Source organism: Rutilus rutilus, assembly GCF_951802725.1.
Source record: "Rutilus rutilus genome assembly, chromosome: 17".
In the NCBI taxonomy this organism is placed as follows: Eukaryota; Metazoa; Chordata; class Actinopteri; order Cypriniformes; family Leuciscidae; genus Rutilus; species Rutilus rutilus.
Genome location: NC_140230.1, coordinates 32,312,501 through 32,336,781, shown reverse-complemented (window position 1 = coordinate 32,336,781; position 24,281 = coordinate 32,312,501). Strand labels below are relative to the sequence as shown.

The 24,281-nt window shown below is 36.2% G+C and overlaps 2 protein-coding genes across 2 annotated transcripts; one reads left to right on the top strand and one right to left on the bottom strand.

Moving 5' to 3' along the window:
• The first annotated feature begins 4,405 nt into the window (after positions 1–4,405).
• Positions 4,406–9,400, top strand: LOC311276342 (1-phosphatidylinositol phosphodiesterase-like). The gene is made up of 3 exons (XM_084385961.1): positions 4,406–4,428; positions 7,002–7,054; positions 7,653–9,400. The coding sequence occupies exons 2-3, from the start codon at positions 7,014–7,016 to the stop codon at positions 8,497–8,499; spliced, it is 888 nt and encodes a 295-aa protein (XP_084242087.1). The 5' UTR covers positions 4,406–4,428; positions 7,002–7,013; the 3' UTR covers positions 8,500–9,400.
• A 7,732-nt stretch (positions 9,401–17,132) lies between these two features.
• On the bottom strand, positions 17,133–22,938 carry LOC311306794 (protein SGT1 homolog). The gene is made up of 2 exons (XM_084435375.1): positions 22,659–22,938; positions 17,133–18,166 (listed from the first exon to the last, which is right to left on the bottom strand). Exon 2 carries the CDS (start codon positions 18,116–18,118, stop codon positions 17,525–17,527), a length of 594 nt encoding a protein of 197 aa, XP_084291501.1. The 5' UTR covers positions 18,119–18,166; positions 22,659–22,938; the 3' UTR covers positions 17,133–17,524.
• Positions 22,939–24,281: the final 1,343 nt, after the last annotated feature.

Here is a 24,281-nt window from a genome sequence, read left to right as displayed (position 1 = left end):
TCTCTCAGCCTCACGGACCGATCTGAAGTACAAAAAAGGCGTCAATCTCCCTGCTGCATTTCCTTATATAGACAAACCTTTCACTTGGAAACATGTGCTAACAAAGTAAATTTGCATTCAGAGATCGCACCTTCATGGGGGTGTGTGACCATTTGCTTGAGAGACCCTCTTCCTTTGTGTGTCAGTTTATCCATAAACTCTTAAAAACCTTATTACCTTTTGTTTTACTTATTCTGAAATGAGACATTTGTACCAGTCGCACTGTGACATTTTAAATGATACCAAACATGAAAATACTCTCTGTGATAATCATTCACATTAAACTATACATGAAATCGGGTGATCATCTGAGCATGAGAGAGAGGGGGTGAGGGGAGAGGGAAAGAGATGTAGATGAAGTTGATTCGGAGGTGAGACTTTCGTCTCGATGGTGTACGAGAGCCAGTTCAAATGGTAATCTCCAGAGAGGTCCTTTTGTCCTCTCAGGGTCTGGTCACCCCCGAAACAGACTGTCCGGAATTTCCTAATTTATCAATTCTTACATATAAACACAGGATTAGTGTTACTGGCCCACCGGTGGGCCCAAAGCAGCCATTACATATTTAAAACAGTAATATCCTATACTAAACCTAAACTAATCTTGACAAACTATATATCATTTGAAAGCTTACAATCTCTAGTTTTCAAAATAAATTACAGAGGAGTCGTAATTTATCAATTTGCAACAAGAATATTTTCATATTCCTAAGGCGTGTTCAGACCTTTATTTTGAAGTAGCAATGAACATGAAAAATCATGAAAGAATGGTAGAAACTTCAGTTTGTTTTCATGCCAAGAGTTCAAAAGATAGCTTCCATTCAATTATTTTAGAAAAAAGGGTCTGAAAATGTTTTAAATATAAAGAAAAAAATAACAGATTCACCATTTGTGATGTGGCAGCGAGCTATAGCGCACACATACGTGTTCTTTTTATGTGTTATGTCTTAGAGGTTGAATTCATATCAAAATCTGCCAAACTTCCCATATTACTTCTGAATAGAATGTCTACTTCATAAATTGTATGGAAATTGTGGAAATAATGGTTCAGATCACTCAAACCACCTATGGAAATGGAGGCGCCCTTATATGGGCAGTAATGGAGTCTGGTTGTCACCTAGTGAAAAAGTTTGGTACTGTGCCCAAACAAAACTCTTACATGCACACACTGATGTTTTATTTTCCGTAACCTCAATCCATTTTCCAACAGTTTCCCCTCTCTTCCTGTTTTTCATGAAGTCAAAGTGCTGCATATAGGCCGCATGCAGAATAGAATCCGCTCTATTGGGTAAGTTCTGACTCCAGGAAATGCTGAGAGCCTCCTTCCCAAAAGTCTTGTACCTCACGGCCCACATAGTTATATTAGGCAAACTTGAACCGAATTACCTCATTTCCTTCGGGTTGGGTCTACATAGCCAGACAGGAAGCTGATTCAGGTGATTCGGAAAGATTCAGAAAGACTCAAAATGATGTAATTCCTACATCTTTCATGGTGATATTTTGATGAAATTATTTCATCAAAGGGTGAGTTTCTAAGAAACCGAGTAACAACATCTGACTCAGATTTCCCGGAAAAAAAAAAAGAAGAAAAAAAGAGAAAAGCAATACACCTGCTATAATACAATAAAATATTTAATATTTATATTCAGTTTACAAAATAAATTATTTAGCAAGAGTACACTGATACTGTGTATTACAAATGAATAAGAAGATTTTTGCCTCTAGATTGGTGTCATTATAGGAGCTTCCAAATCTTTTGGTGTAATCAAGTCAAGTTAAATTAATTTATATAGCGCTGTTCACAATATACATTGTTTCAAGGCAGCTTTACAGAAAATCATAATGTTATTGTTTATAATATCTTAATATCTTCTTTCCTTTTAGTCTCATAATGTAGATAGAATCAAGCAGTTGAGATTTGATAAAAATAGCCAGCTACTATTCACGCTGCTATGTTGACGGAAGTCGTGGGATTTCATGTGTTGCGTGATATCTCTGCCCCCAAGTAGCAGTGCTTCGCCTGTGCTTCCCCCTAATATAGTCCCAAGTCAATATCTGCATAGGAAATCACCTAGTGTTAATCTGCACCGCTGTTTGTACTCGTTGTGAATACGCAGGCCACAAGAAGTAATTAGGTGGGTTTTTTTTTTTTTTTTTTTTATCACTTTTACTCAGGACATGCTAGCTGGCAACAAAGGATTCCATTCATTAAGCTAAGCTAAGCTCACGCCGACCCTGTCAAACTAAAACAATCAATGCACTGAGACAAAAATGCATTTGCCCACCTATCTGAATGTAGGAAAGAAGGTGAATAAGCCCTATTTCAAAAATCGGTGGAGTGTTCCTTTAACACGTCACATGACAAGAACATTTATAAAAAACACTCTATCATCTCAGGTCTCAGTGATATCCTCAAAACATTTTACGTGCCAATGTTTTACTGAGAACATTATATAATCTGTTATCTCAACAACATCCTCAAAACATCCTCCAAATGTTACATTTAAAATGTTCTAGCTTCTCTAACACGTCACATTATTAGAACGCTTTATATAAAAACACTTGTCAACTCAGGCCTCAATAATATCCTCAAAACATTTTGCAAACATTGATTTGATAATGTTGCGTTTGTGGTTAGCAATGTGCTGATAGTGTTTGTAGTTACTCAAGTGCAAACTATGATGAATCTTTCTCTCATGAGTAATAACTGTGAAAACGTCAGTGATATTTAATTTCTTACTTGTTCTTAAAGTTTGCAAGCGATATATTTTATGCACAGTCATTGTTTATAAATAAAGCAACAAACAGTCTTGATCAGATTAGGCTCAACCGAACCACAGGGTCTACATTTCACCAAAATGGTAGCCCCCAAAACTCAGACATACCAGAAAAGAAAAAAAGGTTGCATGCTTGAAAATTTACATTTTGCAGATCTACACATGACCATCAGTAATAATTCCAGACAGTTTATTACAATTAACCATTTTGTTTACATAATCTTACATGTTTTTTACATGTCTATACACTCACCAACCACTTTATTATGTACACCGTTTCTGTTAACGCAAATATCTAATCAGCCAATCACATGGCAGCAACTCAGTGTATTTAGGCATGTAGACACTGTCAAGATGATCTGCTGAAGTTCAAACTGAGAATCAGAATGGGGAAGAAAGGTGATTTAAGTGACTTTGAACGTGGCATGGTTGTTGGTGCCAGACTGTGACAGGTGCTGAGAGACGAGGCAGAGAGAGAATCCACATGCATACGTGACTTTCAGCAAAAGGCATCAACATCAATAATCCAAACCAGAAAACTGTGGAAAAAAGTCCACATGAAAAGACAGGAACATCCAGGAACTCCTGATCCTAAACACAAACACGATCCAACAACGACTAGAAAAACACAACTGAAAAGTACAAGCTTAAACAGAGAAATCAGTGATAATAAAAGACAGGTGTAATAATGACTGAAACTATATAAACTAGTAAAAAACACAACTCGTCAAACCTTGAAGCAGATGTGCTACAGCAACAGAAGACACACCGGTGTCACTCATGTCAGATAAGAACAGGAAACTGAAGCTACAATTCACACGGGCTCACCAAAACTGGACAATATAAAATGTTATTGTCCAGACCTCCATTGGGAAGGAAATATAGAGACCGGATCTCTTGGAACTTTAATCGAATACTAGGCCAACCAAAGTGACAGGACCCTGAAACTCAGGCATATAATATGTAGAGAGTTATGAATGAAACGTCTAGATAAAACATGCAATAAAATATAAAGATAAAAAAAGAGTATTACCATTGCATCAATGCAAACAGGAAGTGGATTGACGCAGGCAGAAATAATGTGTAAATATTGATATTATGTGTAATAGATTAGGGCAATGGCCCATTATGTTGGTGGCCAAATGACACTTTAAAATCAATAAGAGCTATAGAAATGTATATTAATACTTACAAGTAATTAAAAACACTCTGTAATTCGCATCTTGATAGCATGCAATGCTATTTTATAAGCTTTATATCTTTTTTTTGATTAGTTGGGCATTCTACAGCCTTTCATCAAACTTCTCAACACACAGCCCACCTCGGATTGTTTTTAATCAATGCACAAATCATATATAAAAACAGATTAACACTATCTATAGACTACCTAAACGCCGAGAAGGTGTGCAAGGCTCAGCCCACCCCTGCCCATGCCAAGATCCAGCCTCAAGTGCAAGTGTGTGTCAGCCCCTCACTTACACTGACTATAAGAAGAGGCGCTTCCTTTAATGTGAGAGAAGAACACACACGAGCATCTCGACGAGCAGCAGGAAGAAGAAACCAGTGCTGAAACACCAGACACCTGATAGTCTTAGACACACAGAGGAAGGAAAGGGTAAGCTTAAAGCTTCATCTGTAATTGTATTTTCTGGTCCATGGAATTCGCAGGAAAATTTATGATACCATATGTTGAATTCCCGACCCCAGAAGACTACTGACCATAAAACCAGAATAATATATTTTGATCAACTTGACATAAGCAATTGATAATGTAGGAAACAGCAGTGTACATCATTTCATGAATGTACTAAAGTATATGGCAAATTGTTCAAAAAAATGAGAAATTGGTTTTCATGTAGTGAGATGGTATGGAGGTTGAACAAGAAGTTTTGAATTTTGTGCTTAATCTACCAACATGGCATTACCATTTGTTTTAGGACGATACAAAATATAGACTTGTATAGCCTATAGAATAGACTTAGTTTACAGGCGAAAACACTTTTCAGACTGGATCCGGACAAATGATTCGATGCAGAATGATGCACTTAAAATGTATCCTGAAAGGATTTACGGTGAAGAGGGAGACAACCCAGATGACGTTGCTTATGGACGACGAGCACGAATACACGTAGGCTTCGAGTCAACGTGCCACATAAAGTTTGGACCAGGACTATGGTGCCTTTAGCCTACCTCCTCCGGCAAAGTCTTCGTGCTCGTAGGCGTCCTAAAACAAATGGTAATGCCATGTAGCTGTAGAATTTCCTTTTGTTGAAAGCCCAGTGTAGCAGCCCTTGGCTCCTTAATAATGGCAGAGAGTCTCTAACGGGTGCAATCGTTTTATTCTTTGAGATTTAGCATGAGCACCGTGAAAACTAGAAGTAGGCTAAACACAAAAAAATTGTTTGTTAATGAACTTTTGGCATGACACAAATTTACAATAAATCTTCATCCTTTTACAGTACATCATCATGCATTTGTATAAATGTGCAATGCACATAAAAAATAACAACACAAACGAAAATTAGCTCCCTTAACACATGCAGCTTTCCTGATACATTATACACAAAACAATTTCCAGTAGCAGTCAATAGACATTTTACATCCTTAAAGTCTTATACATGGAGCTAAATAGTACACACCTCGCTCCGCTCACCAAGGGTGCAAACTTTAGATTTGTTGCTTTCAGGAATTAGCCGCTAGCTTGACGGTATCAGAACTAAAACAGCACATAAAAGTGGACATAAGAAATAAACCTTACAAAATATGACCCGAATCAATGCATCACCTCTAGCGGCCTCCAGTGGCCACTTACACCCCGATAAAAGTAAAAAGCTACTATTTAGATCCATGTCAGAAGCAGTTCGACTTCACGAGAGCATTTCTTTACAAAAAAATAAATAAAAATAATAATAAGAAATAAAAAATAAATAAATAAGAAATAAGAACTTCTGAAGACTGTATTCTCGTAATTTTGACTTCATTCTCAAAATATTACGACTTTTGAATAAAACAAAAATAATAAAACAAATTTGAATATTTCGACTTTAATCTCGAAATATTTAGACTTTAATCTCGAAATGCTAGAATTATTATTATTATTATTATTTTACGTTGCGGTTCAGGGCTTCCATAGTAAAACACCAAAGTGACTGAGAAAAACTGTAAAACACTGAGCATACAAGACTACAGTAGCCTACCCTTAGAAAAAATAAGTGTAACCTATTCAAGTGTGCTATTATTGTGCTTCTTTTAAACTTAAAATAAGAAAGTACACTTTCAGTCTACTTTTTATGTATGTCTCAGAAATTTCATGTACTTCTCAGAAATATAGCCTACTTAAAAATATATACTTAAAATTACACTTAAGTAGAATCTATACTTGACAGAAATTTGTTATTTGGCCTATACTGTAGGCTACTCAATCTTTTGATCGAGATATACTTAATTATAATTAAGTACTCTAAGTATACTTGGCTTGTAGTTGTGTTTACTCTTTTGATTTTGCCTATTAAATACTTTTTTTTAACATAATTTTACTGTCTTATAAACTTATATTGTTTGAAAAAATAAAATGATTTATTAAGAAAACAGATGTGTTCTCTAATCTGATTATCTGAGTTTCTGTGTAGGTTAGTCCACACTGGTAGTGTATATAGGAATTTACTTTAAATCTTAATAAAATTATCTTGATGGATACTTATTTTATTGTAAGGGAAATGATACTTCGTTCAATAATTTTGGTTAGAAATGCAAGGACATTCATAAACTTTAAGTGTGGCTTAAATGTACAACTATTTAGCGCAATTATATACAAATTTACATCAGGCCAATGGCCAGTCATGATATCAGTGAGTTCTTATTGCGCCCTCTACTACCCGAAATAAAACACTGCAGCAATCGACACTATTTTCTGGATGTCCATCAAGATTATTTTATCTTTTTGTTGTTGTAACAGTAACAATTGTTTTAAAAAGTCAGCTAAATTTAATGTTGTCATTAAATTTAAACTAAAGTAGTTTTTCAGTAAAAAAAAAAGAAAGAAGTAATAATAATAATAAATGACCATTGTTTCCTCCAACTATAATTTCTGTGTAAATACATTGATATCACCTCTGTACCACATTAAAACCTCTTTGTAAATGCAGTTTTGTACTAATGTATTATTGTTTTATTCTGTGCTAACCTCAGACAATTTAGAAGATGGGAGTTCATGGGAAAATCCTGTGTATCCTGATGCTGCTGTGAGTATAAAAAGTTGAATTCATTTATTTTTAATATTCAAAAATTGGGTACAGGTTGTTAGGGTTTGGTTAATACAAAAAGGGAATGTTATTTTATATTTATATTAAATACTAATCACCACAAGTGCTCAGTAAGGAATATAATATAAAGCTATTTTTACAGGTCTTATCTGTGTTCTTATGCTTTCATTACATTATTATGTTCATTGTGAATTCCTGTGGGCAGGTTGATGATGTAATGATGTCCTTATCTGCCCCTGTGAGGTTCATTCGGATGTTGTAAAAAAGGAACAGGATTTCACATCAAATTTTATTGTGCACCACTGATGTCAGAATTTCTACCTGTGTTCTCCTCTGAATTCTATTCAAAAGTAGCCGGATTAAGAGCCAGCCTTCCTAACAAACTGTTTCTGTTTGGATTCCTCTAGTTTTTGACTCTAAGATGAAGTCTGTTATTTCCCATTGCGTTTATTCATTTGGCCCTTGGCAGACACTTATCCAAAGCAAATTACAGCACATTCAAGCTATACATTTTATTGGTGATGAAGAACATGTGACAACATTGTTGACCTGGTATTCTGATTTTTTCCCCCCACAGACTGCACAAGAGTAGTCAACAACAAGTGTTTAATGATGGGAAAACACTCAATCTCCCTGCAAATTATACAATTGGCTGGATGGAAACTCTGGATAATGAAACGTTAATTTCTACCCTCACTATTCCTGGTACCCATGAAGCCTTGGCTCTTTATGGAGGACCATTAGCAGAATGTCAGGCATGGTCATTAGAGAACCAGCTAAAGGCCGGGATACGCTACTTCGACCTCAGAGTGTCTGGCTTTAAATTAATAATTATGCACGGACTGATTCCCCAATGTATATTATTGCCAGACGTTCTCAGAACAGTCAGGACATTTTTATCTCAGTTCAGCAGTGAGGTAGTGCTTCTCAGAGTTAAGCCAGTTTTTCCTATGCAGGGAAAAGTTCCGAGTTTAGTTGAAAACATGATTGGAAATGCTAAAGACGTCTGGGTTAAGCCGTCAATTCCAAAGATTGGTGAAGTAAGAGGAAAGATTGTTTTTGTTCAGAAAAACAGCTTTAAGCTGGGTATTATACTGTCTGAAACTGACAAAAAAGGAGACTATAAAGTAACTAAAGTTAAAGACAAAGAGAGAAAGATTAAACAGCATCTGGAAGAAGCTGCTAATCAATGTAGAACTGGTTCTGCTCTGAGTCTGAGCTACTCGAGTGGCACGAGCTTAAGTACATATAAGTTAATTTCTTTATTGCCAAAAACATTGGCAGAGGAAATCAATCCCTGGTTGTATGGTCATCTGGCAAAGGAATTTGAAAAGAATCCCAAGCCTTGTTTTGGGATCATAGCCATGGACTTCCCAGGTTTTGACTTGATTCAAAAGATCATCAAATTTAATGGACCTGCCTAAGATTTACTTTTTCCAATGGGTTCATCAAGCAATTAATGTTCTCATTAATTGCTTTCATCAGATAATTGAGATTTTTTAAACTGGCAATGTAAAACAAATATTTCAGGTGTGTTATCTTATTTCAATAATAACAATTATTTGTTGTCCTATGGGTTTTGAACAACATTAGCATGAGTAAATTATGAAGAAATAATAATTTTGGGGTAAAAAAAATAGGCATGGGCAAAAACATCTATATGGCTCAACAGCTAGAAGTTTCCATTTTAATTAATTGCTAATTCATTTTTATTTTCAGCAATGAATCTTGATATTGGCAATAAATGTTTTAATATTTTTTTAACGAATGATGTTAAATTTGATTCATGTTTTTCTTCTTTTTTTCTTCACAAAAACAAAGCAAAACAACAACAAAAAAGCAACGAGCTAGGCTGTCAATGTGATATTTTGAATACAAGTTATGTTTATGTTTGTACAATTTCTCCTTCAAATTCATTATGTTCCAGTGCTTATTCTGGAAATCTTATTCTAAGAATACGAGATTTGAGTGTCACTCTGTCAGTCGTAAATACTGCATGTGGAAAATGTTTGAAGTTGTTCGTGTTTAGCCAGTCATATATGCAAATAAGTTATACATGTGTTGATAATAATGTGCTGAACTGTTGTAATATGCATATTTTGTTAGTAAATACAGTGACGGGAAGCCATCACATCAGCATTATTTCCTAACATATTATAGGCTACTTCTTTTCAGGAGTAGCCTATGCGTCAATAAACATATTAACACACATTTGTCGGAAAATAATGGCATACAATGTCAATTACATTGGTATGTCTTTTTAACATTCTTAACTGTCTGATGTGGTGTATGATCATTGTTGAACTAAATAAAGCATTGCAATCAATGGCTCATTTGCTTTTTGTTGAAAATGACAAAGTCAACATGAAACCATAATATATGTATGTATATATATATATATATATATATATATATATATATATATATATAACATATATATTCAACATATTCAACATATATATATATATATATATATATATATATATATATATATATATATATATATATATATATATTTATTTATTTAATGCATACTCTTGGTATTAGCTTCCATCACTTTATCTATTAAAGCATGAACGGAAGCTGCACGATATGGAATACTGTGTTGTTTGTTGCATATATTAATGAGCCTTACACAAAACACAAATAATTCACTCTAAATGCATTGTGTGAACAAAGCAATAATATAGTAGTAATAGGCTAAATTAAAAACAGGATGTATTCAACTACAAATAGCCCTCCATGAAAATAGCTTCTTAACATGTCCATAGATCATTTGCAAAGTTGTGCTAATTAAATTTAAGCTAATTTGGCCACTTGAAAACGTTACATGTTGTGAACCCCCAGTCTCGCTCTACTACCGTAATAGCAATAAACAGCAGATAGATGGCGCTGTTTGAATGTATACAATAATCAATTATTTACATTGCATTTCAAAAAAAAAAAAAAAAAAAAAAACAGCAGAGAGTTGTGCCATCTTTATTATGGACTGAGACTCGCATAGACGTGCCATTAAAGGCGAGTTTGAGTTACCACTGTGTTTCTTAAGATAATGAACAATAATATAATAAACTTAAAAACAAAAAGACAATAATTGTAATATTAATGAACAAACTGTGAATGGTTAAACAGCCTGCTGCACCACAACTTCCTAATAGAAAACACAAGCTGTTGGATTTTTGCCCTGTTTCCTCCTCCTAACTTTGATTCAGGTCTAAATTTGTTTCGATAAATTAACATATTCATCTATTGTATTTACATACTATCATCATTATAATTAAAAGTCTATTTAAAGTATTAAATGTCGCTTTGTATCCTCCAGACCTGATATAATGAATTTATGTACATACAAAAATGATGACCAGTAATCATTTGTTGTCCTTATTGTTTCATGCAGTAAACAAACAGGAGGATCAGCCATTGTTACCTGTGGAAAGCATGTCTATGACAGTGTCTCAGGGTGAGGGTTTGACGGTCATCACCGTCTCCTCAAACCCAAAGAGCAAATGGCCCGTTCTGTGTCAGATTCTGGCTTCTCTGTGCTGCAGTCCAGTGTGTTTCGTAAGAATATACCTTTAGGCTTCTTTTTAAACAAATGACTTCATGCACTGGCTTTCATGATTTTTTTTTTTCACCATACACTCTTTTTTAGACACTGTGTAGAATAAACTTTGTAAAAAAAAAAATATATATATATACGACTGTGTATATTGATTTTTATTATTTCAGTTTGTTTATGGTTAGTTATTTTTGTGCTTCAACTTAGTTCGTTGCCATGCAGGCAATATTTCTAATTTTATTTTATGTTTTTAATTTAATATTTATATTTTAGTTCAGCTTTATTTTAGTTAACAAAAATGTATTAAGTGTCAGTTTTAGATGATGAGTCTCAGTTTTGCTTTTTCAGGGACATGGAACTTTAGTATAAGAGGAGGTTTGCGTGATTTCACCACCAGGTGGCTTGTGTCACATACAAGTCAGCTGCTGTAGAAAATGTGAGCCAACATGTTTTGCATAGGGATCAGGAGAGTAAAGGTTGAAATTAAGTGCTATTATATGTGTTTTTAAATATTTGACATTTAAAAGAATGTATGTTATGTTGACGTTTTTGTGGTTAGCATTCTGCTGAAGAGAAGTGGTTGTGGTTATATTGCTACACAAGAGCAAACTATGATGAATCTTTTCTCAGAGTAATAACTGTGAAAATGTCAGCAATACGTAATTTCTCACTTGTTCATTAATAATAATAATTTGTTACATTTATATAGCGCTTTTCTGGGTCCTCAAAGCGCTTCACATTATGGAAGGGGGGAAACCTCCTCAACCATCACCAATGTGCAGCATCCACTTGGATGATGCGACGGCGGCCATATTGCGCCAGAACCACGCCCACCACACACCAGCTTATTGGTGGAGAGGAGACAGTGATGAAGCCAATCAGTTTATGGGGATGATTAGGAGGCCATGATGGACAGGGGCCAAGGGGCAAATTTGGCCAAGATGGCGGGGTTACACCCCTACACTGTAAAAAAATCTTTTGTTGAATTAACTCTTCTGTATTTTCCTTTTTGCATGTTTTTTTTTGAGTTAAACTAACTTATTTGGAAAAGTGTACATGACAAATTTGGAAAAGTTTACCTGACAAGTTATAAACAATGAACTGATTTAGTTAAGTAAACTTCAAATTTAAGTTCAGTCAGCTAAAGTTAAGTTTTCTAAACTACATCCAATAAGTTCAGCCAACTAAGGTGGTGTTTTGAAACCTGCAGCAGTACCAAATAATTAATTACTACTATAGAACATTAATTTGTAAAATACATTTGATTTAAAAAAAAAAAAAAATAATTATGGAAAATTAACGATCACTGATACAATTTACAATAGTCAAGTCACCTTTATTTATATATCACTTTTTACAATACAGATTGTATCAAAGCAGATTCACAGTGATAACATGAAAATAACACAACAAAGTTTGTTTCTAGAAGAAAATTGCGTCATCTTCCATCTTAAGTAAGGCAGATCAATAATATTGTTGAATATTAAATGTCCCCAACTAAGCAAGCCAAAAGCCAAGGCAACAGTGGCAAGGAACCAAAACTCCATCAGGTGACAGAATGGAGAAAAAAACCTTGGGAGAACCCAGACTCAGTCGCTCAGTTCTCCTCTGGCCAATGAACGAACAGTGTATGATTATGATTCAGGCAGCATTACAGATCAGAAGTCAGATTGGATCAGAACATTCAGAATATTTATCCAGTTCCATCTGATTGGAAGTCGGAGTCACGCTGGTATGTAGATGAGTTTGTTGAGGATCAGTGCTGATGGCTGTCGTGTCGATGAGGCCTTCACAGGGCTGATGAGGCTGGCACTTCAGGGATGAGTTGTGGATGGGTCCAGGTGCAGGTCCACCACCTGATGTGGATACGGCCCGGATCCGGCTGATTTCAGTAAACCTTGGAATAAACAGAAAGACTAACATTAGCGCAGATGCCATTTTTCTTATGATGTAACGAGCTATTTTTTACAGTCTATGGTAACGAGTACATCAGGTGTTATATACACACAATAAAAAATTTTTGCAATGAAATTGCAGAAAACAACCTCATGGAAAGGTGTTTTACACCTCTCCCAATGCATGTCTTGTGGGTTAATCTGTTACATAACATTAAACAAGATCAACCCACAGCATTCACTATAGAAACATCCTTTGTTCCAAAAGAAACCGTTAAAACATTGTTAAACACATTAAAGACCTAAGAATCGGCTTAAATGCCTAAGGATTGGCTTAAATGCCATTTTAATATCAACTAAGTTACCAATTATTTATGCTCTCAAGCTTCAACAAATTCATCAATTAAACTAAACACTCTAAAATAACACTCTAAAATGCCACTCCCACAACATACCAACAAATGAAACATGCTATTTACAACATTCCTTTCAAAAAGAAACTCTGAAAAGCATTAAAGGTGTTGTTCCAACCCCGTAAGACTTTCGTTCATTTTCGGAACACAAATTAAGATATTTTTGATGAAATCTGAGAGCTGGCTCACATCTTCATAGGCTGCTAAGTAATCGATATCTGCCAGCCCATAAAAGTTAGTAAAAACATCGTTACAATAGTCCAAGTGACTACAGTGGCTCAACCTTAAGTTTATCAAGCGATGAGAATACTTTATGTGCAAAAAAACCCCAGACTTTTTTCAACTATTAATTTTCTTCTGTGTGGGCCTCTGAATGAGTTCACGAGAGCGCCACGACGCATGTGCGAGAACTCAGAAGATGACGCTCGCGTTCATTTGATGGGAAAGTGTTAAAGGTAAGCCATTCATTTTTTGGCACTGGTAAGGCACTTTTACGTTTTCTCGTTTGTTTCTCACGATTCGGACATCCAGGAAATGCACACTTTAGAACCATTTTAAACACTACATTGAGACCCATCTGCGTCATCTTCTCAGTTCTCGCGCATGCGTCGTTGCGCTCTCGTGAACTCGCATCAGAGGCCCACACGGAAGAAAATGAAGAGTTGAATAAAGTCGTTATTTTTGTTTGTTTTTTGGGCACAAAAAGTATTCTCGTCGCTTGATAAACTTAAGGTTGAGCCACTGTAGTCACTTGGACTATTTTAACAATGTTTGTACTAACTTTTCTGGACCGGCAGAATGAAATTGCCTAGAAGCCTATGGAGGAGTGAGACAGCTCACAGATTTAATCAAAAATATCTTAATGTGTTCCGAAGATGAACGAAAGTCTTACAGGGTTGGAACCACATGAAGGTGAGTAATTACAGAATTATTTTACAAGAAATGATTAATGCATTACAGAATTCTGGGTAAGCTCATATCAGGTAGGTGTGAATTTTGTGATAATATTGAATCTGTGGAACATGTGATTTTTGAGTGTCAGAAATATGAGAAGGTAAGAACAAAGATGAGAGAGGGCATAAGAAGGTTAGGGGGACAAGGAAATTCACTTAAAGAATTGCTGGGGAAACCATTAAATGATATGGGTACAGTGTTATTTCGATTTTAAAAAAAAAACAAGATTGGCAGAAAGGCTATAATTATTATTATTATTATTATCACTATTATTATTTATTTTTTTGATGGTTTAGTTATTTATCTCTGGCCCACACTCCAGTACGGTAGATTAATGTTGGATGCCAACCGCTGTTAAACAACGACGAAGAAGAAGAATAATTTAGGAAGATGGTTGAAATGTGTTCTCAGTTACAAGTGACTCAAACACGCATCACTGAAACATGCAGTGTCAATCACAACCATTTCCAATATTAATAAAAACAGTCACATTTAAAAGTACAGATATAATAAGTAACTTATTTTACCCACATCAATTCAAATTGATAGTTAATTTTAAGACTTCCCCAAAGATTGCAGCGAAAACTCACCTGTATCCAGGTGTGTAACTTTCATCTAAATGTTGGGGGGGGACAATTAACATAACTTTCCTCAAGATCAATTTTTGAAGGGGACACCAATAATATAGGCAAAATTTTACTTTCTATGGATATGTGTAGTACACAGAGGAAAGCCTTACTACTATTATTAGTGTAGCTAACATGGAGACCGTGCCATTATCCTTCTTCTCAAAGTTTCTCTCTGGTTCATTGAAAAAGCTGACTAAATTGACCAAAATATTCTTCATTGGTGTGCGAAATTGACAAAAAATGATATTTTCAGGGATTTTATCGATAACGATAGGCTAATTAGACAATATTTTGCTGAGTGTGTTATTGTGCTGGTAACTTGGCATGTTTAGGACTGCCGAGGACAGCCGACTCCTAAAGTTTTTGATATTCTTCATATCCTGTGTGGAGGTCAGTTCACAGCAGTGACGAGAAATAATTTTTCCAATAAGTGTCAATAGATTTTTACCTTCATTGGCATTTTTACCTTTATAAATGTATTTTTAAACCTAATTATATGCATGCATCATCTTTTGTGTCAATTTCATACATTTCATTAAATTTAATTATTGTCCTATAATAATAAGACACAATAGGGCTGTTACCAATCAAATTAAATAAGTATCAACAAAATCTTTGCAATGGAGAGGAAACACAGAAGCTGCATTTGAAATGGCATTTAGATGCTTTTACACACATTAATATTGATACTGTATATAAAACGATTTAAAACATGAAAAGATCATTTAAATGTGAAATTAAAACCGCCAGTAGGTGGCAGCAATTCATTGTTAATGAGTGAGTCATTGAGATTAAGCTGATTCATAATTCAGTAAGGAAATACCTCGTGTGTTTCTCAGAGACGCAAATACAGTGCTATGGCTTAGTTTTCAACTATTTTCGTTGGCGAAATAGAGTTAAAACAGGCAATATTGTGTCTAAAAGTAAACTTTTCATTTATCAATTTATTAAATCACATTTATTGTCATGTTAATATCTGGAGAAAAACTGCACTCTTTGTGTGATATTATTATTAGATTAACTATATTAAATGATATAAACTGACTAAATCACACAGTGAAAGCGTGAAAATCTAAATGCGCACCCGCACTTGTCTAACAGTTAATCTACAAGACTAACGTTACACATAGTGTATGCGTACACTTTATGGGTGTGTGTGAGGGAACGGTTTTAAACGATCGCGGTAAACGCACAGACTGTATAAAACAAGGTTATAATCGCCAACATAGCGAGGCGGACTACATCGGTGACAAAAGTACATTGGTTATCATAAAAAAATTGTCATGATTTATTAATGACACAGCATAATCTGTATTAAAGATAAAATAATCACTTCATCCTAGGTTTAAAGTGAATAAAATAACCTTGACTTACTGGAGTTTCACAACTGAAAAACCTTGTTCTCTCCCACAGTGGACCAAAGCACTGTGAGGGAAGAGAGGGGGACTCAAAATGTAAAAACGTTTTTTGTTGTTGCCCCGTTTGCATTTTTATTGTTTCTCCTACTTAAACAATTATTTTAAGTATATATCATTATATTATTTACAATACACATTTTAATTATATTTTTAGGAGAGGACAACCCTCAGTAAGGGGGGGTCCTGACCCCCCCCCCCCCCCCCCCCCCCGAGATTTCCGCCTATGCCTGTATCTGGTGGTGCTCTGCAACAAATGAGATGTAGCCTAGTGAATGAGGTAAAAAAGTCCGGTTGGTGAACAAGCTTTTATTCAACTTGACGGAACCTGTGAGTCAACACGAGGAAAAACAATGAGCGAATCTTCTATGTGCAAAACACTCTGATTCGAAATACACTCAATAATCTTAAAGTCGTGACAACATCGTGACTAATTCACCCTATTATCAAGATTTCTTAAAACATGAACATAAGCGCGACGACATGGCGCAAGATCCAAACATTCAAACCACAGACGTATTAACTGTATATCACCCAAATCGATTTACTTTTTTAATTCTAAGATTGTGGTCAAAACTTATCTATATATCTGGCGCTCTGCAACTGAGTTGAATTGAAGTGACTGAGGTAAAAAAATCCGGTTGATGAACAAGCTTTTAGTCACCATACTTGACTGAACCTGTGAGTCAACAGGAGGAAGTACAGTGAGCTAATCTTCTATGTGCAGAAATACACTCAATAATTTTAAATTCGTGAAAACATCGTGAGTTATTCACCCTATTATCAAGATTTCTTAAAACATGAACAAAAGCGCAACGAAATGGCGCGAGGCCGGCAAAATACAAACACTGAATAATAATAATGAAAACAGTGACATTTCAAATCACAGACGTATTACTTGCTATTTATATCACCCATATCGATTTAATTTGACAGTTACTTTTTTTAATTCAAAGATTGTGGTGAAAACTTACCTATATCTGGCGCTCTGCAACTGAGATGAAACAGGTAAAAAAAAGAAGAAAAAAAAATCCGCTTTGGTTTGGTTGGTGAACGAGCCCAAGAAGTTATTTATTTATTTGTTAAGAGAACAAAGAAATTTAATTTACATTGTTGAAATCATTTTTAGGAAACCATGAAGTACATTAAAACAGAGATCAACATTAATTGAGGCACACGTGTTTCACAGATATTCAGATATAGCTTTTTATTAAAGCTACTCAACAGTTTCTTTAAATGTGTGATTTTTAAAAATTGTCTGATGCTATTAAAAAATGTAATGGGATAGTTTGGTTCCAGACTAAAGCTAATTTTACACTGAGAAGTTTTATTTTAAAGAAGTCTCATTTTAAACTATGTTTTAGTCCAGCGCTGCGTTTCTCAAGCGCATCGTGAGCTGAGTTGATCATGAGACCATTGGTGGCAAAGCTTTTTGGAAACAGCCCAGGACTCGTCTGGGGCCGACAAAGGAGAAAACATCAAGTGTGAAGGCAAAAAAAAAAAAAAAAAAAAAGAGCATAAGGACATTAAGATAACTGGTAATGGTAGTGTGCAAGATGTCATCCACTGTTTTTAATACTTCTTTCACTCTACATCCTCAGGTGGGTTCATCTCTACTTTCCGTTTACCAACATCCATCCAATTGGTGCTGAGGACTGTGCCTCCTGATTCCATGAAGGACTTGTTCATTGCCCGCCTGACCTCATCCGAGCCGTCTGAGTAGATCTGCTGGAACAGCTTGTTGAGAGCAGCATCCCCCTCCACCTTCTCGCTCTTTTCCTCCTCTTTTATTTCACCTACCAACTTGTCCCAGTTGCGTGTGTAGTGGGAGGATGATGGGTACTGGTTGGGAGTAAAGTGCTTCACGTTAGAAACTGTGCCTTCTCCTTGCAGTTTCTCCCACTGTGTGGCTGCAGTCTTCTTCATCTTAATCTCTATCTTGGTTGAAAGGATCCTGTATGTGCTCTGTTGTGTGACAATAGGATGCAGAAGATAGACATTTAGGCAGTAATCGTCTCCTGATGGAAACTTTACCACAGCTGTCAGCTCTCTCTCACCAAAGCTGACAGTTACATCCTCCTTCTTGGCGTCTTTTACCATGATGGTCACTGCAACATGAGACTCTGTCTGGTACCAGTCATATTTGACAGAAAGGGTTGAAGATTGCTGCAAATCCATGTTTGAAATCCTTCAATCGAGCAATCAAACTTTTCCAGCTGTGAGGGCCTGAAGAGCAGTAATGTAACGTTAGATGATACTCTGCAATTCCTGTTCTTAACCCTTTAAGGTACTACTCAACCGTTTGGTAGACCACACTTTAAGTCACTATATTTAATTGAAAAATACATCAAGCTTAACTCAACCTGAATGAGCCATCTCTATCGTTTGGTGTGGTTGTGCAATGCTAAAAAAATCCACTAGATGGCACTGTGTCTGTGAGCAGCATGCCTTTTCAGTGTTCCTTCAAACAGCACGTGACACAGCGAAAATTTACTCATCCCAGAGAATGTCTAATAAGGCGAGAAGTTTCACTCTCAGTACACTTCCGGCTTCTGAACTGGTTGCAGTTCCACTCTGATTCCATATGAGGGCGCTCACAGGACGAGTGCAGAATGAATGGAGGTCTATGGCAGTATACCCATCAAAATCCACTTTTCTCAGGATATCATTTTTTGTCTAGTAATTTGAATGTTGTATTCGAAAGGAGATGCAAAAGAAATTACACATTGCTGGGTGTTAGATTTTTTAGAGTCACTTATTTGCTTAAAAAAATGTTTTAAAGTGTCAATGACGTCATACACATCGTACGACCAGAGATACTGCTTTACGGCAATCCTTCAGTCACTCTGGTGCTTTCGCGCTCTGCACTCTCTTTTCTCTCGAGGCATCGACAACACAGCTGACACAGGTAAACACACGTGCTAGAAGAGTTTTTGTTTAGTTTGTTTCTGGTCCCGCTTCGGATGCCACAATGCCATCAAGCGGTATCTCTGGTCGTAATCAGTCCTTCACTGACCAATCAGCGTTCATTAGCAGAATGCTAGCGTGTTATGGGCAACAACAACTCAACCTGTAAGAAATCGAAAGGACATAAGTACTCGTTCATTCAACTTTCGACCTATAACCCATGTTGAACTTGCAAAACCTACACTCAAATCTGAGATTTCTCAACGGCAATCGGGTGAAAGAGACACATTTAGCCGTCTAGCCCCATAGACTTCCATTCATTTTGCACTCATGGGCGATCGCCCCCAGTGGAACTCTGGTGGAACAACAACCAAAATTCGGTACAATAGGACTTAAAGGGTTAGTTCACCCAAAAATTAAAATTCTGTCAGTAATTACTCACCCTCATGTTGTTCCAACCACGTAAGACCTTCGTTCATCTTCGGAACACAAATTAAGATATTTTTGATGAAATCTGAGCCATGTTTCACTCCTCCATAGGCTTCCAGTGTGACCGAAACTTGCTGGCCCAGAAAAGTTATTAAAGAGATCGTTAATATAGTCCAAGTGACTCCAGTGGCTCAATCTTAAGTATATCAAGCGACGAGAATACTTTTTGTGCGCAAAAACAAACAAAAATAACGACTTTATTCCACTATTCATGTCCTTCTCTCTGGATGTCTAGTTGGTTTGCGTAGTGTTTTTGCGCAGCGCGTCTGTGTTACACGTCACCACGTAGGCTCACTATTGGCCGACGCCAGTCATGTGTGTGTTGCGTGATGACGTGCAACACAGACGCGCAGCGCAAACACACTACGAGGCCCAGAGAGAAGGAAATGAAAAGTGGAATAAAGTCGTTATTTTTGTTTGTTTTTGCGCACAAAAAGTATTCTCGTCGCATGATAAACTTAATGTAGTGCCACTGTAGTTACTTGGACTATTTTAACGATGTTTTAATAACAATTCTGGGCCGGTGAGTTTCGGTCACACTGGAAGCCTATGGAGGAGTCAAAATTCTGTCAGATTTCATCAAAAATATCTTAATTTGTGTTCCGAAGATGAACGAAAGACTTACATGGTTGGAACAACATGAGGGTGAGTAATTACTGACAGAATTTTCATTTTTGGGTGAACTAACCCTTTAATAGGGAGTGGGCAGGCTCTCCGTAGACGGGCTCTGCTCATCCTTTGATGACGCATATCGGCGGGACTTTTAAAGGTAAAACTATTTTGTTGACATATTATCGTTTCAGAGGAGTTGTTAAACAGAATTATGTAACTTAATTAAAAAAAAAAAAAGTCTTATAAGGGTCAAATAATTTTTTCAAAACATGCTCTACCAAACAGTTGAGTTGTCATTTTATGGTAGAGAAGCTAGCTAATGTTGGTAAAATTAGCTAATGTTGGTAAAATTAGCTATTTACAATGAACAAAAGGGTTAGTGTTGTTAAAATGATTAATTTAAAATTATTAAATTACATATTTGATGAAAAATATTTGATCAATATAATTTTTTCACCATTTCTGGGAGAGCGGGCACAAAGTAACACTTTTTGACTTTCTCAGTTTGTGTAAATCTACTTATGGTTCAGAGTATTTATTTTTTCCCACATTAATTTCCCACATGTCTAGTACAATTATGTGGTTTTGTTTTATTAATACAGTATATATTTTTTTCTTGATATACCCCGAAAGAATGGAGGTGAAATGTGACAACATGCCCAATAGGTACATTGTAACATGTGAGGGGCACATTGTAACATGACCATAAAACAGCTTAAAGGAGAACTCCGGTCAATTTTAACATTGAGCTCATTTTTTTGTACATTTGGAGTGCTGTCAATACAGAGAACAACGACAAAAATCGGTGTTGCCTACACCGAGTTATTCTATTTTTAAAATTTGCACCCTATTGACTTCAATGGGGCAAGTAGTAAGCCTGCTTTTTAGCCTCTTAACATCCTTTAAGTGTCATTACAAGTGCACAGAAAATGTGAGTGATTCCTTCCGAGTGAACACGGGTGGATCTGACTGCAGTAGATGTTAGAGATATTAATAAAAATGAAGTTAATTCAGCCAGCGCTCATACCTTTGTTTACATCTTGTTTTCGGTGGAAGGCCATAGTAATCGATTGTCGAGTTCAAAAAAATCCTCTGTGTGTTCAACATCTGATTCGGATGAACTATCCATCAGATCTGATATTCTCAGAACACCACACAGCACCGTCATCGGCTGGGCTGACAGTCTGAGTCTCCACTGTTGCTTAGTTACCTATGATCACGCGCGTGAACTCGACAATCGATTACTATGGCCTTCCACCGAAAACAGGATGTAAACAAAGGTATGTGCGCTGGCTGAATTAACTTCATTTTTATTAATATCTCTAACATCTACTGCAGTCAGGTCCACCCGTGTTCACTCGGAAGGAATCACTCACATTTTCTGTGCACTTGTAATGACACTTAAAGGATGTTAAGAGGCTAAAAAGCAGGCTTACTACTTGCCCCATTGAAGTCAATAGGGTGCAAATTTTAAAAATAGAATAACTCGGTGTAGGCAACACCGATTTTTGTCGTTGTTCTCTGTATTGACAGCACTCCAAATGTACAAAAAAATGAGCTCAATGTTAAAATTGACCGGAGTTCTCCTTTAAAATGTTATCTGATCTAATAAAAAAAAATACAAGACAAACTAAAATATTTTCTAAATAAAATACAATTATTAACTTTTTCATATAAAATAATGGCATTTATTATTACGGAGCCCCCCTAGTCCCACTTTGTCAAAAAAAAATACTATAACTATCTCATCTCGTGGCCTCAGGATACTATCTCATCTCGTGGCCTCAAGATAGTAACTCGTGGCCTCAAGATACTAACTCGTGGCCTCAAGATACTAACTCGTGGCCTCAAGATAGTAACTCGTGGCCACAAGATAGTAGCCTAAAGGCCCGTTCACACCAAGGACGATAACTATAAAGATAACGATAAAGATATAATTCTAAAAATCGTTCTCCATATTAAAGAATAACAGAGTTCACACCACAACTATAACGATAAAGATATGAGGAACGATATCGTTGGGATCACTTTCAGAACGATTTTTTTCCAGCTGTCGAACAATAAAACACTGACAGCCAATCAGAATCCATTCTAATTTAAAGGTCTCGCGCATTTAAAATGGATCTGGATCATCCGGGCGCGCGTGCTTAGAATAAAAAGACCGTTATCGGTCGTTGGTGTGGACGCATAATATAGTTATCTTTATCGTTATCTTTATAGTTATCTTGCTTGGTGTGAACGGGCCTTAACTCGTGGCCTCAGGATACTATCTCATCTCGTGGCCTCAAGATACTAACTCGTGGCCTCAAGATAGTAACTCGTGGCCTCAAGATAGTAACTCGTGGCCACAAGATAGTAGCCTAACTCGTGGCCTCAAGATACTATCTTTTTTTGACAAAGTGGGACTAGGGGAGCTCCGTACTAATCAAATCTTGGGTGAAGTTTTACAAATACACACACTTGATGTGTTTAGAGCCATAAATAGCAGCCATCAGATTTTTTATTGGTCAAGAAATTGCACTTAATATGACTTGTTATGAATGTTGTTCTTTTATTATGAACAGACATCTCAACCGTTTGGTAGAGGACTGTATCTAAAATACTGTAGGGTCTAATTTAAAAAAAATATATTGATTGTTGTTATTGTTATCATAATTGAATAAAAAATGCAAAGAAATAATTTTTCCTTTGCTTTTTTCATGGTGCGTACCTTAAAGGGAAGGCAAGTGCAAGACCTGGCTGCAGCTGCTGGGCTTTCTAGGGCATCATCGATTGCTTCTCAAGGGCTCTCTCTGGATCCTCGTCTATGAAACTGTCAGAGAAACGTCCGCTCTCAGTAGTTTCTTTCAGAAGCCGTAGAAAGTTCTGGAGGAAACGGAGACGCTAAGAACAGGAAGTCCTCGCTGTAGCGGAGCCTGTAGCACAATGATGACGTAGCTGGATCAGATCCGACACGTACCGGACGCGCATGCGCGGTGGTGTGTTTTGGTCTACAAATAAAAAAAAAACAATTTTAAAACTGAATTTAAGTTAAATATAAATGATCACTTGAGTGACAACTGCGTGATCTGACTGCTGTGATTAGTTTGTATATTGAACTTAAATTCAGTTTTTATTTATTTATGTGTGTGTGTACATCTATGGTGTACATCATGGCATGATGTATGCGCAGAGCCACAGAGAGAGAGCGCTCTAGAGTTTCTGGGGGCGCTCGCAATGAGTGCAAAAATAAAGGTTTACAGTAACGGACGCAACTGTTAATACGTTATTCGTATGACCCATGATAGATTTGTTTCGTGTCTTTCCTAGAATGGGCAGTTTGTGACTTTGCGAGATAAACAACATAAAGTAGCGCTGGTATTACACAACATTCAGTGGCACATACCAATCAAATACAGACGTGACACAAATAACACGTTTGAAAAAATATTAATGCACTTTAATTCGTTTAATTGATATTTTAAATATCACAAAATTAGGCTATTTATTTAGGATTTTGTGCCACAATTACGTCAGTAGGCTATAGGTGTTCGATTAATCTGTCAGTCACTACTGGAGGTGTCGGAACACGGTGACATGGTGTCATGTCAGTGTCAGTGTGTCGCGATGTCACTGACACATACTATGGCGGGTACTCCGTGCCAAAATCAAACATCCGAACGACCGACCGACCGATCGAACGAACGTCTATCCGAACGTCTATCCGAACGTCTTGAACTTTCAAACGGGTGACCCACGTGACGACCTGACGTGACGTCAGCGTCTTCGAATTTGCAGCTTTTTAACCATACAAGTATACAAGCTGATGTGTAAAGGCTATAAATGGACATGATAGGCAATACATATAAATATTGTACCCCAAAAACAACTTTCCTGAATTCTGTGCTTGTGCGGCTATGTGTTTTACTTTCAAAGAGCAGAAATACTGCCTATAAGCTACAGACATTCAATAGTCTTGACCATATAATCATTTTAACTAGTTTTTATTGTTAATTTTATTGCCCAATGTACAAAGTTCCCACTGTCCATAAAAACACTCAAAAGTCGATTATTTTATTTTTTACTTTTTGATCCAGAAGGTTTTCATATTAGCTTTATATATTTTGACTGAATGATCTAATGAATGCTCTGCAGTGTTTATGATATTGAGCTGTGTATGATCTGAAAGCATTGTTTGATTTTGAGCACAGATAAAATGGTTTTGAGTAAATTTCTTTATTTTGAAAAGCATCAGATGGTCTCTGAATGTAGTTTGAAGATTTGGTTTTGTATTTAAATTTTTGAGAAAGTGGGTGATGGTTCCAAGAAATGTATTTTAGCAATTCAGGAAAAC

Excerpts from the sequence above, each read along its gene's own strand:
- LOC311306794 (XM_084435375.1), bottom strand. The coding sequence starts at position 18,118 with ATGGATTTGCAGCAATCTTCAACCCTTTCTGTCAAATATGACTGGTAC.
- LOC311276342 (XM_084385961.1), top strand. The coding sequence starts at position 7,014 with ATGGGAGTTCATGGGAAAATCCTGTGTATCCTGATGCTGCT. Across the intron at positions 7,055-7,652 it reads CTGTGTATCCTGATGCTGCT|ACTGCACAAGAGTAGTCAAC; the intron begins GTGAGTATAAAA and ends TTCCCCCCACAG.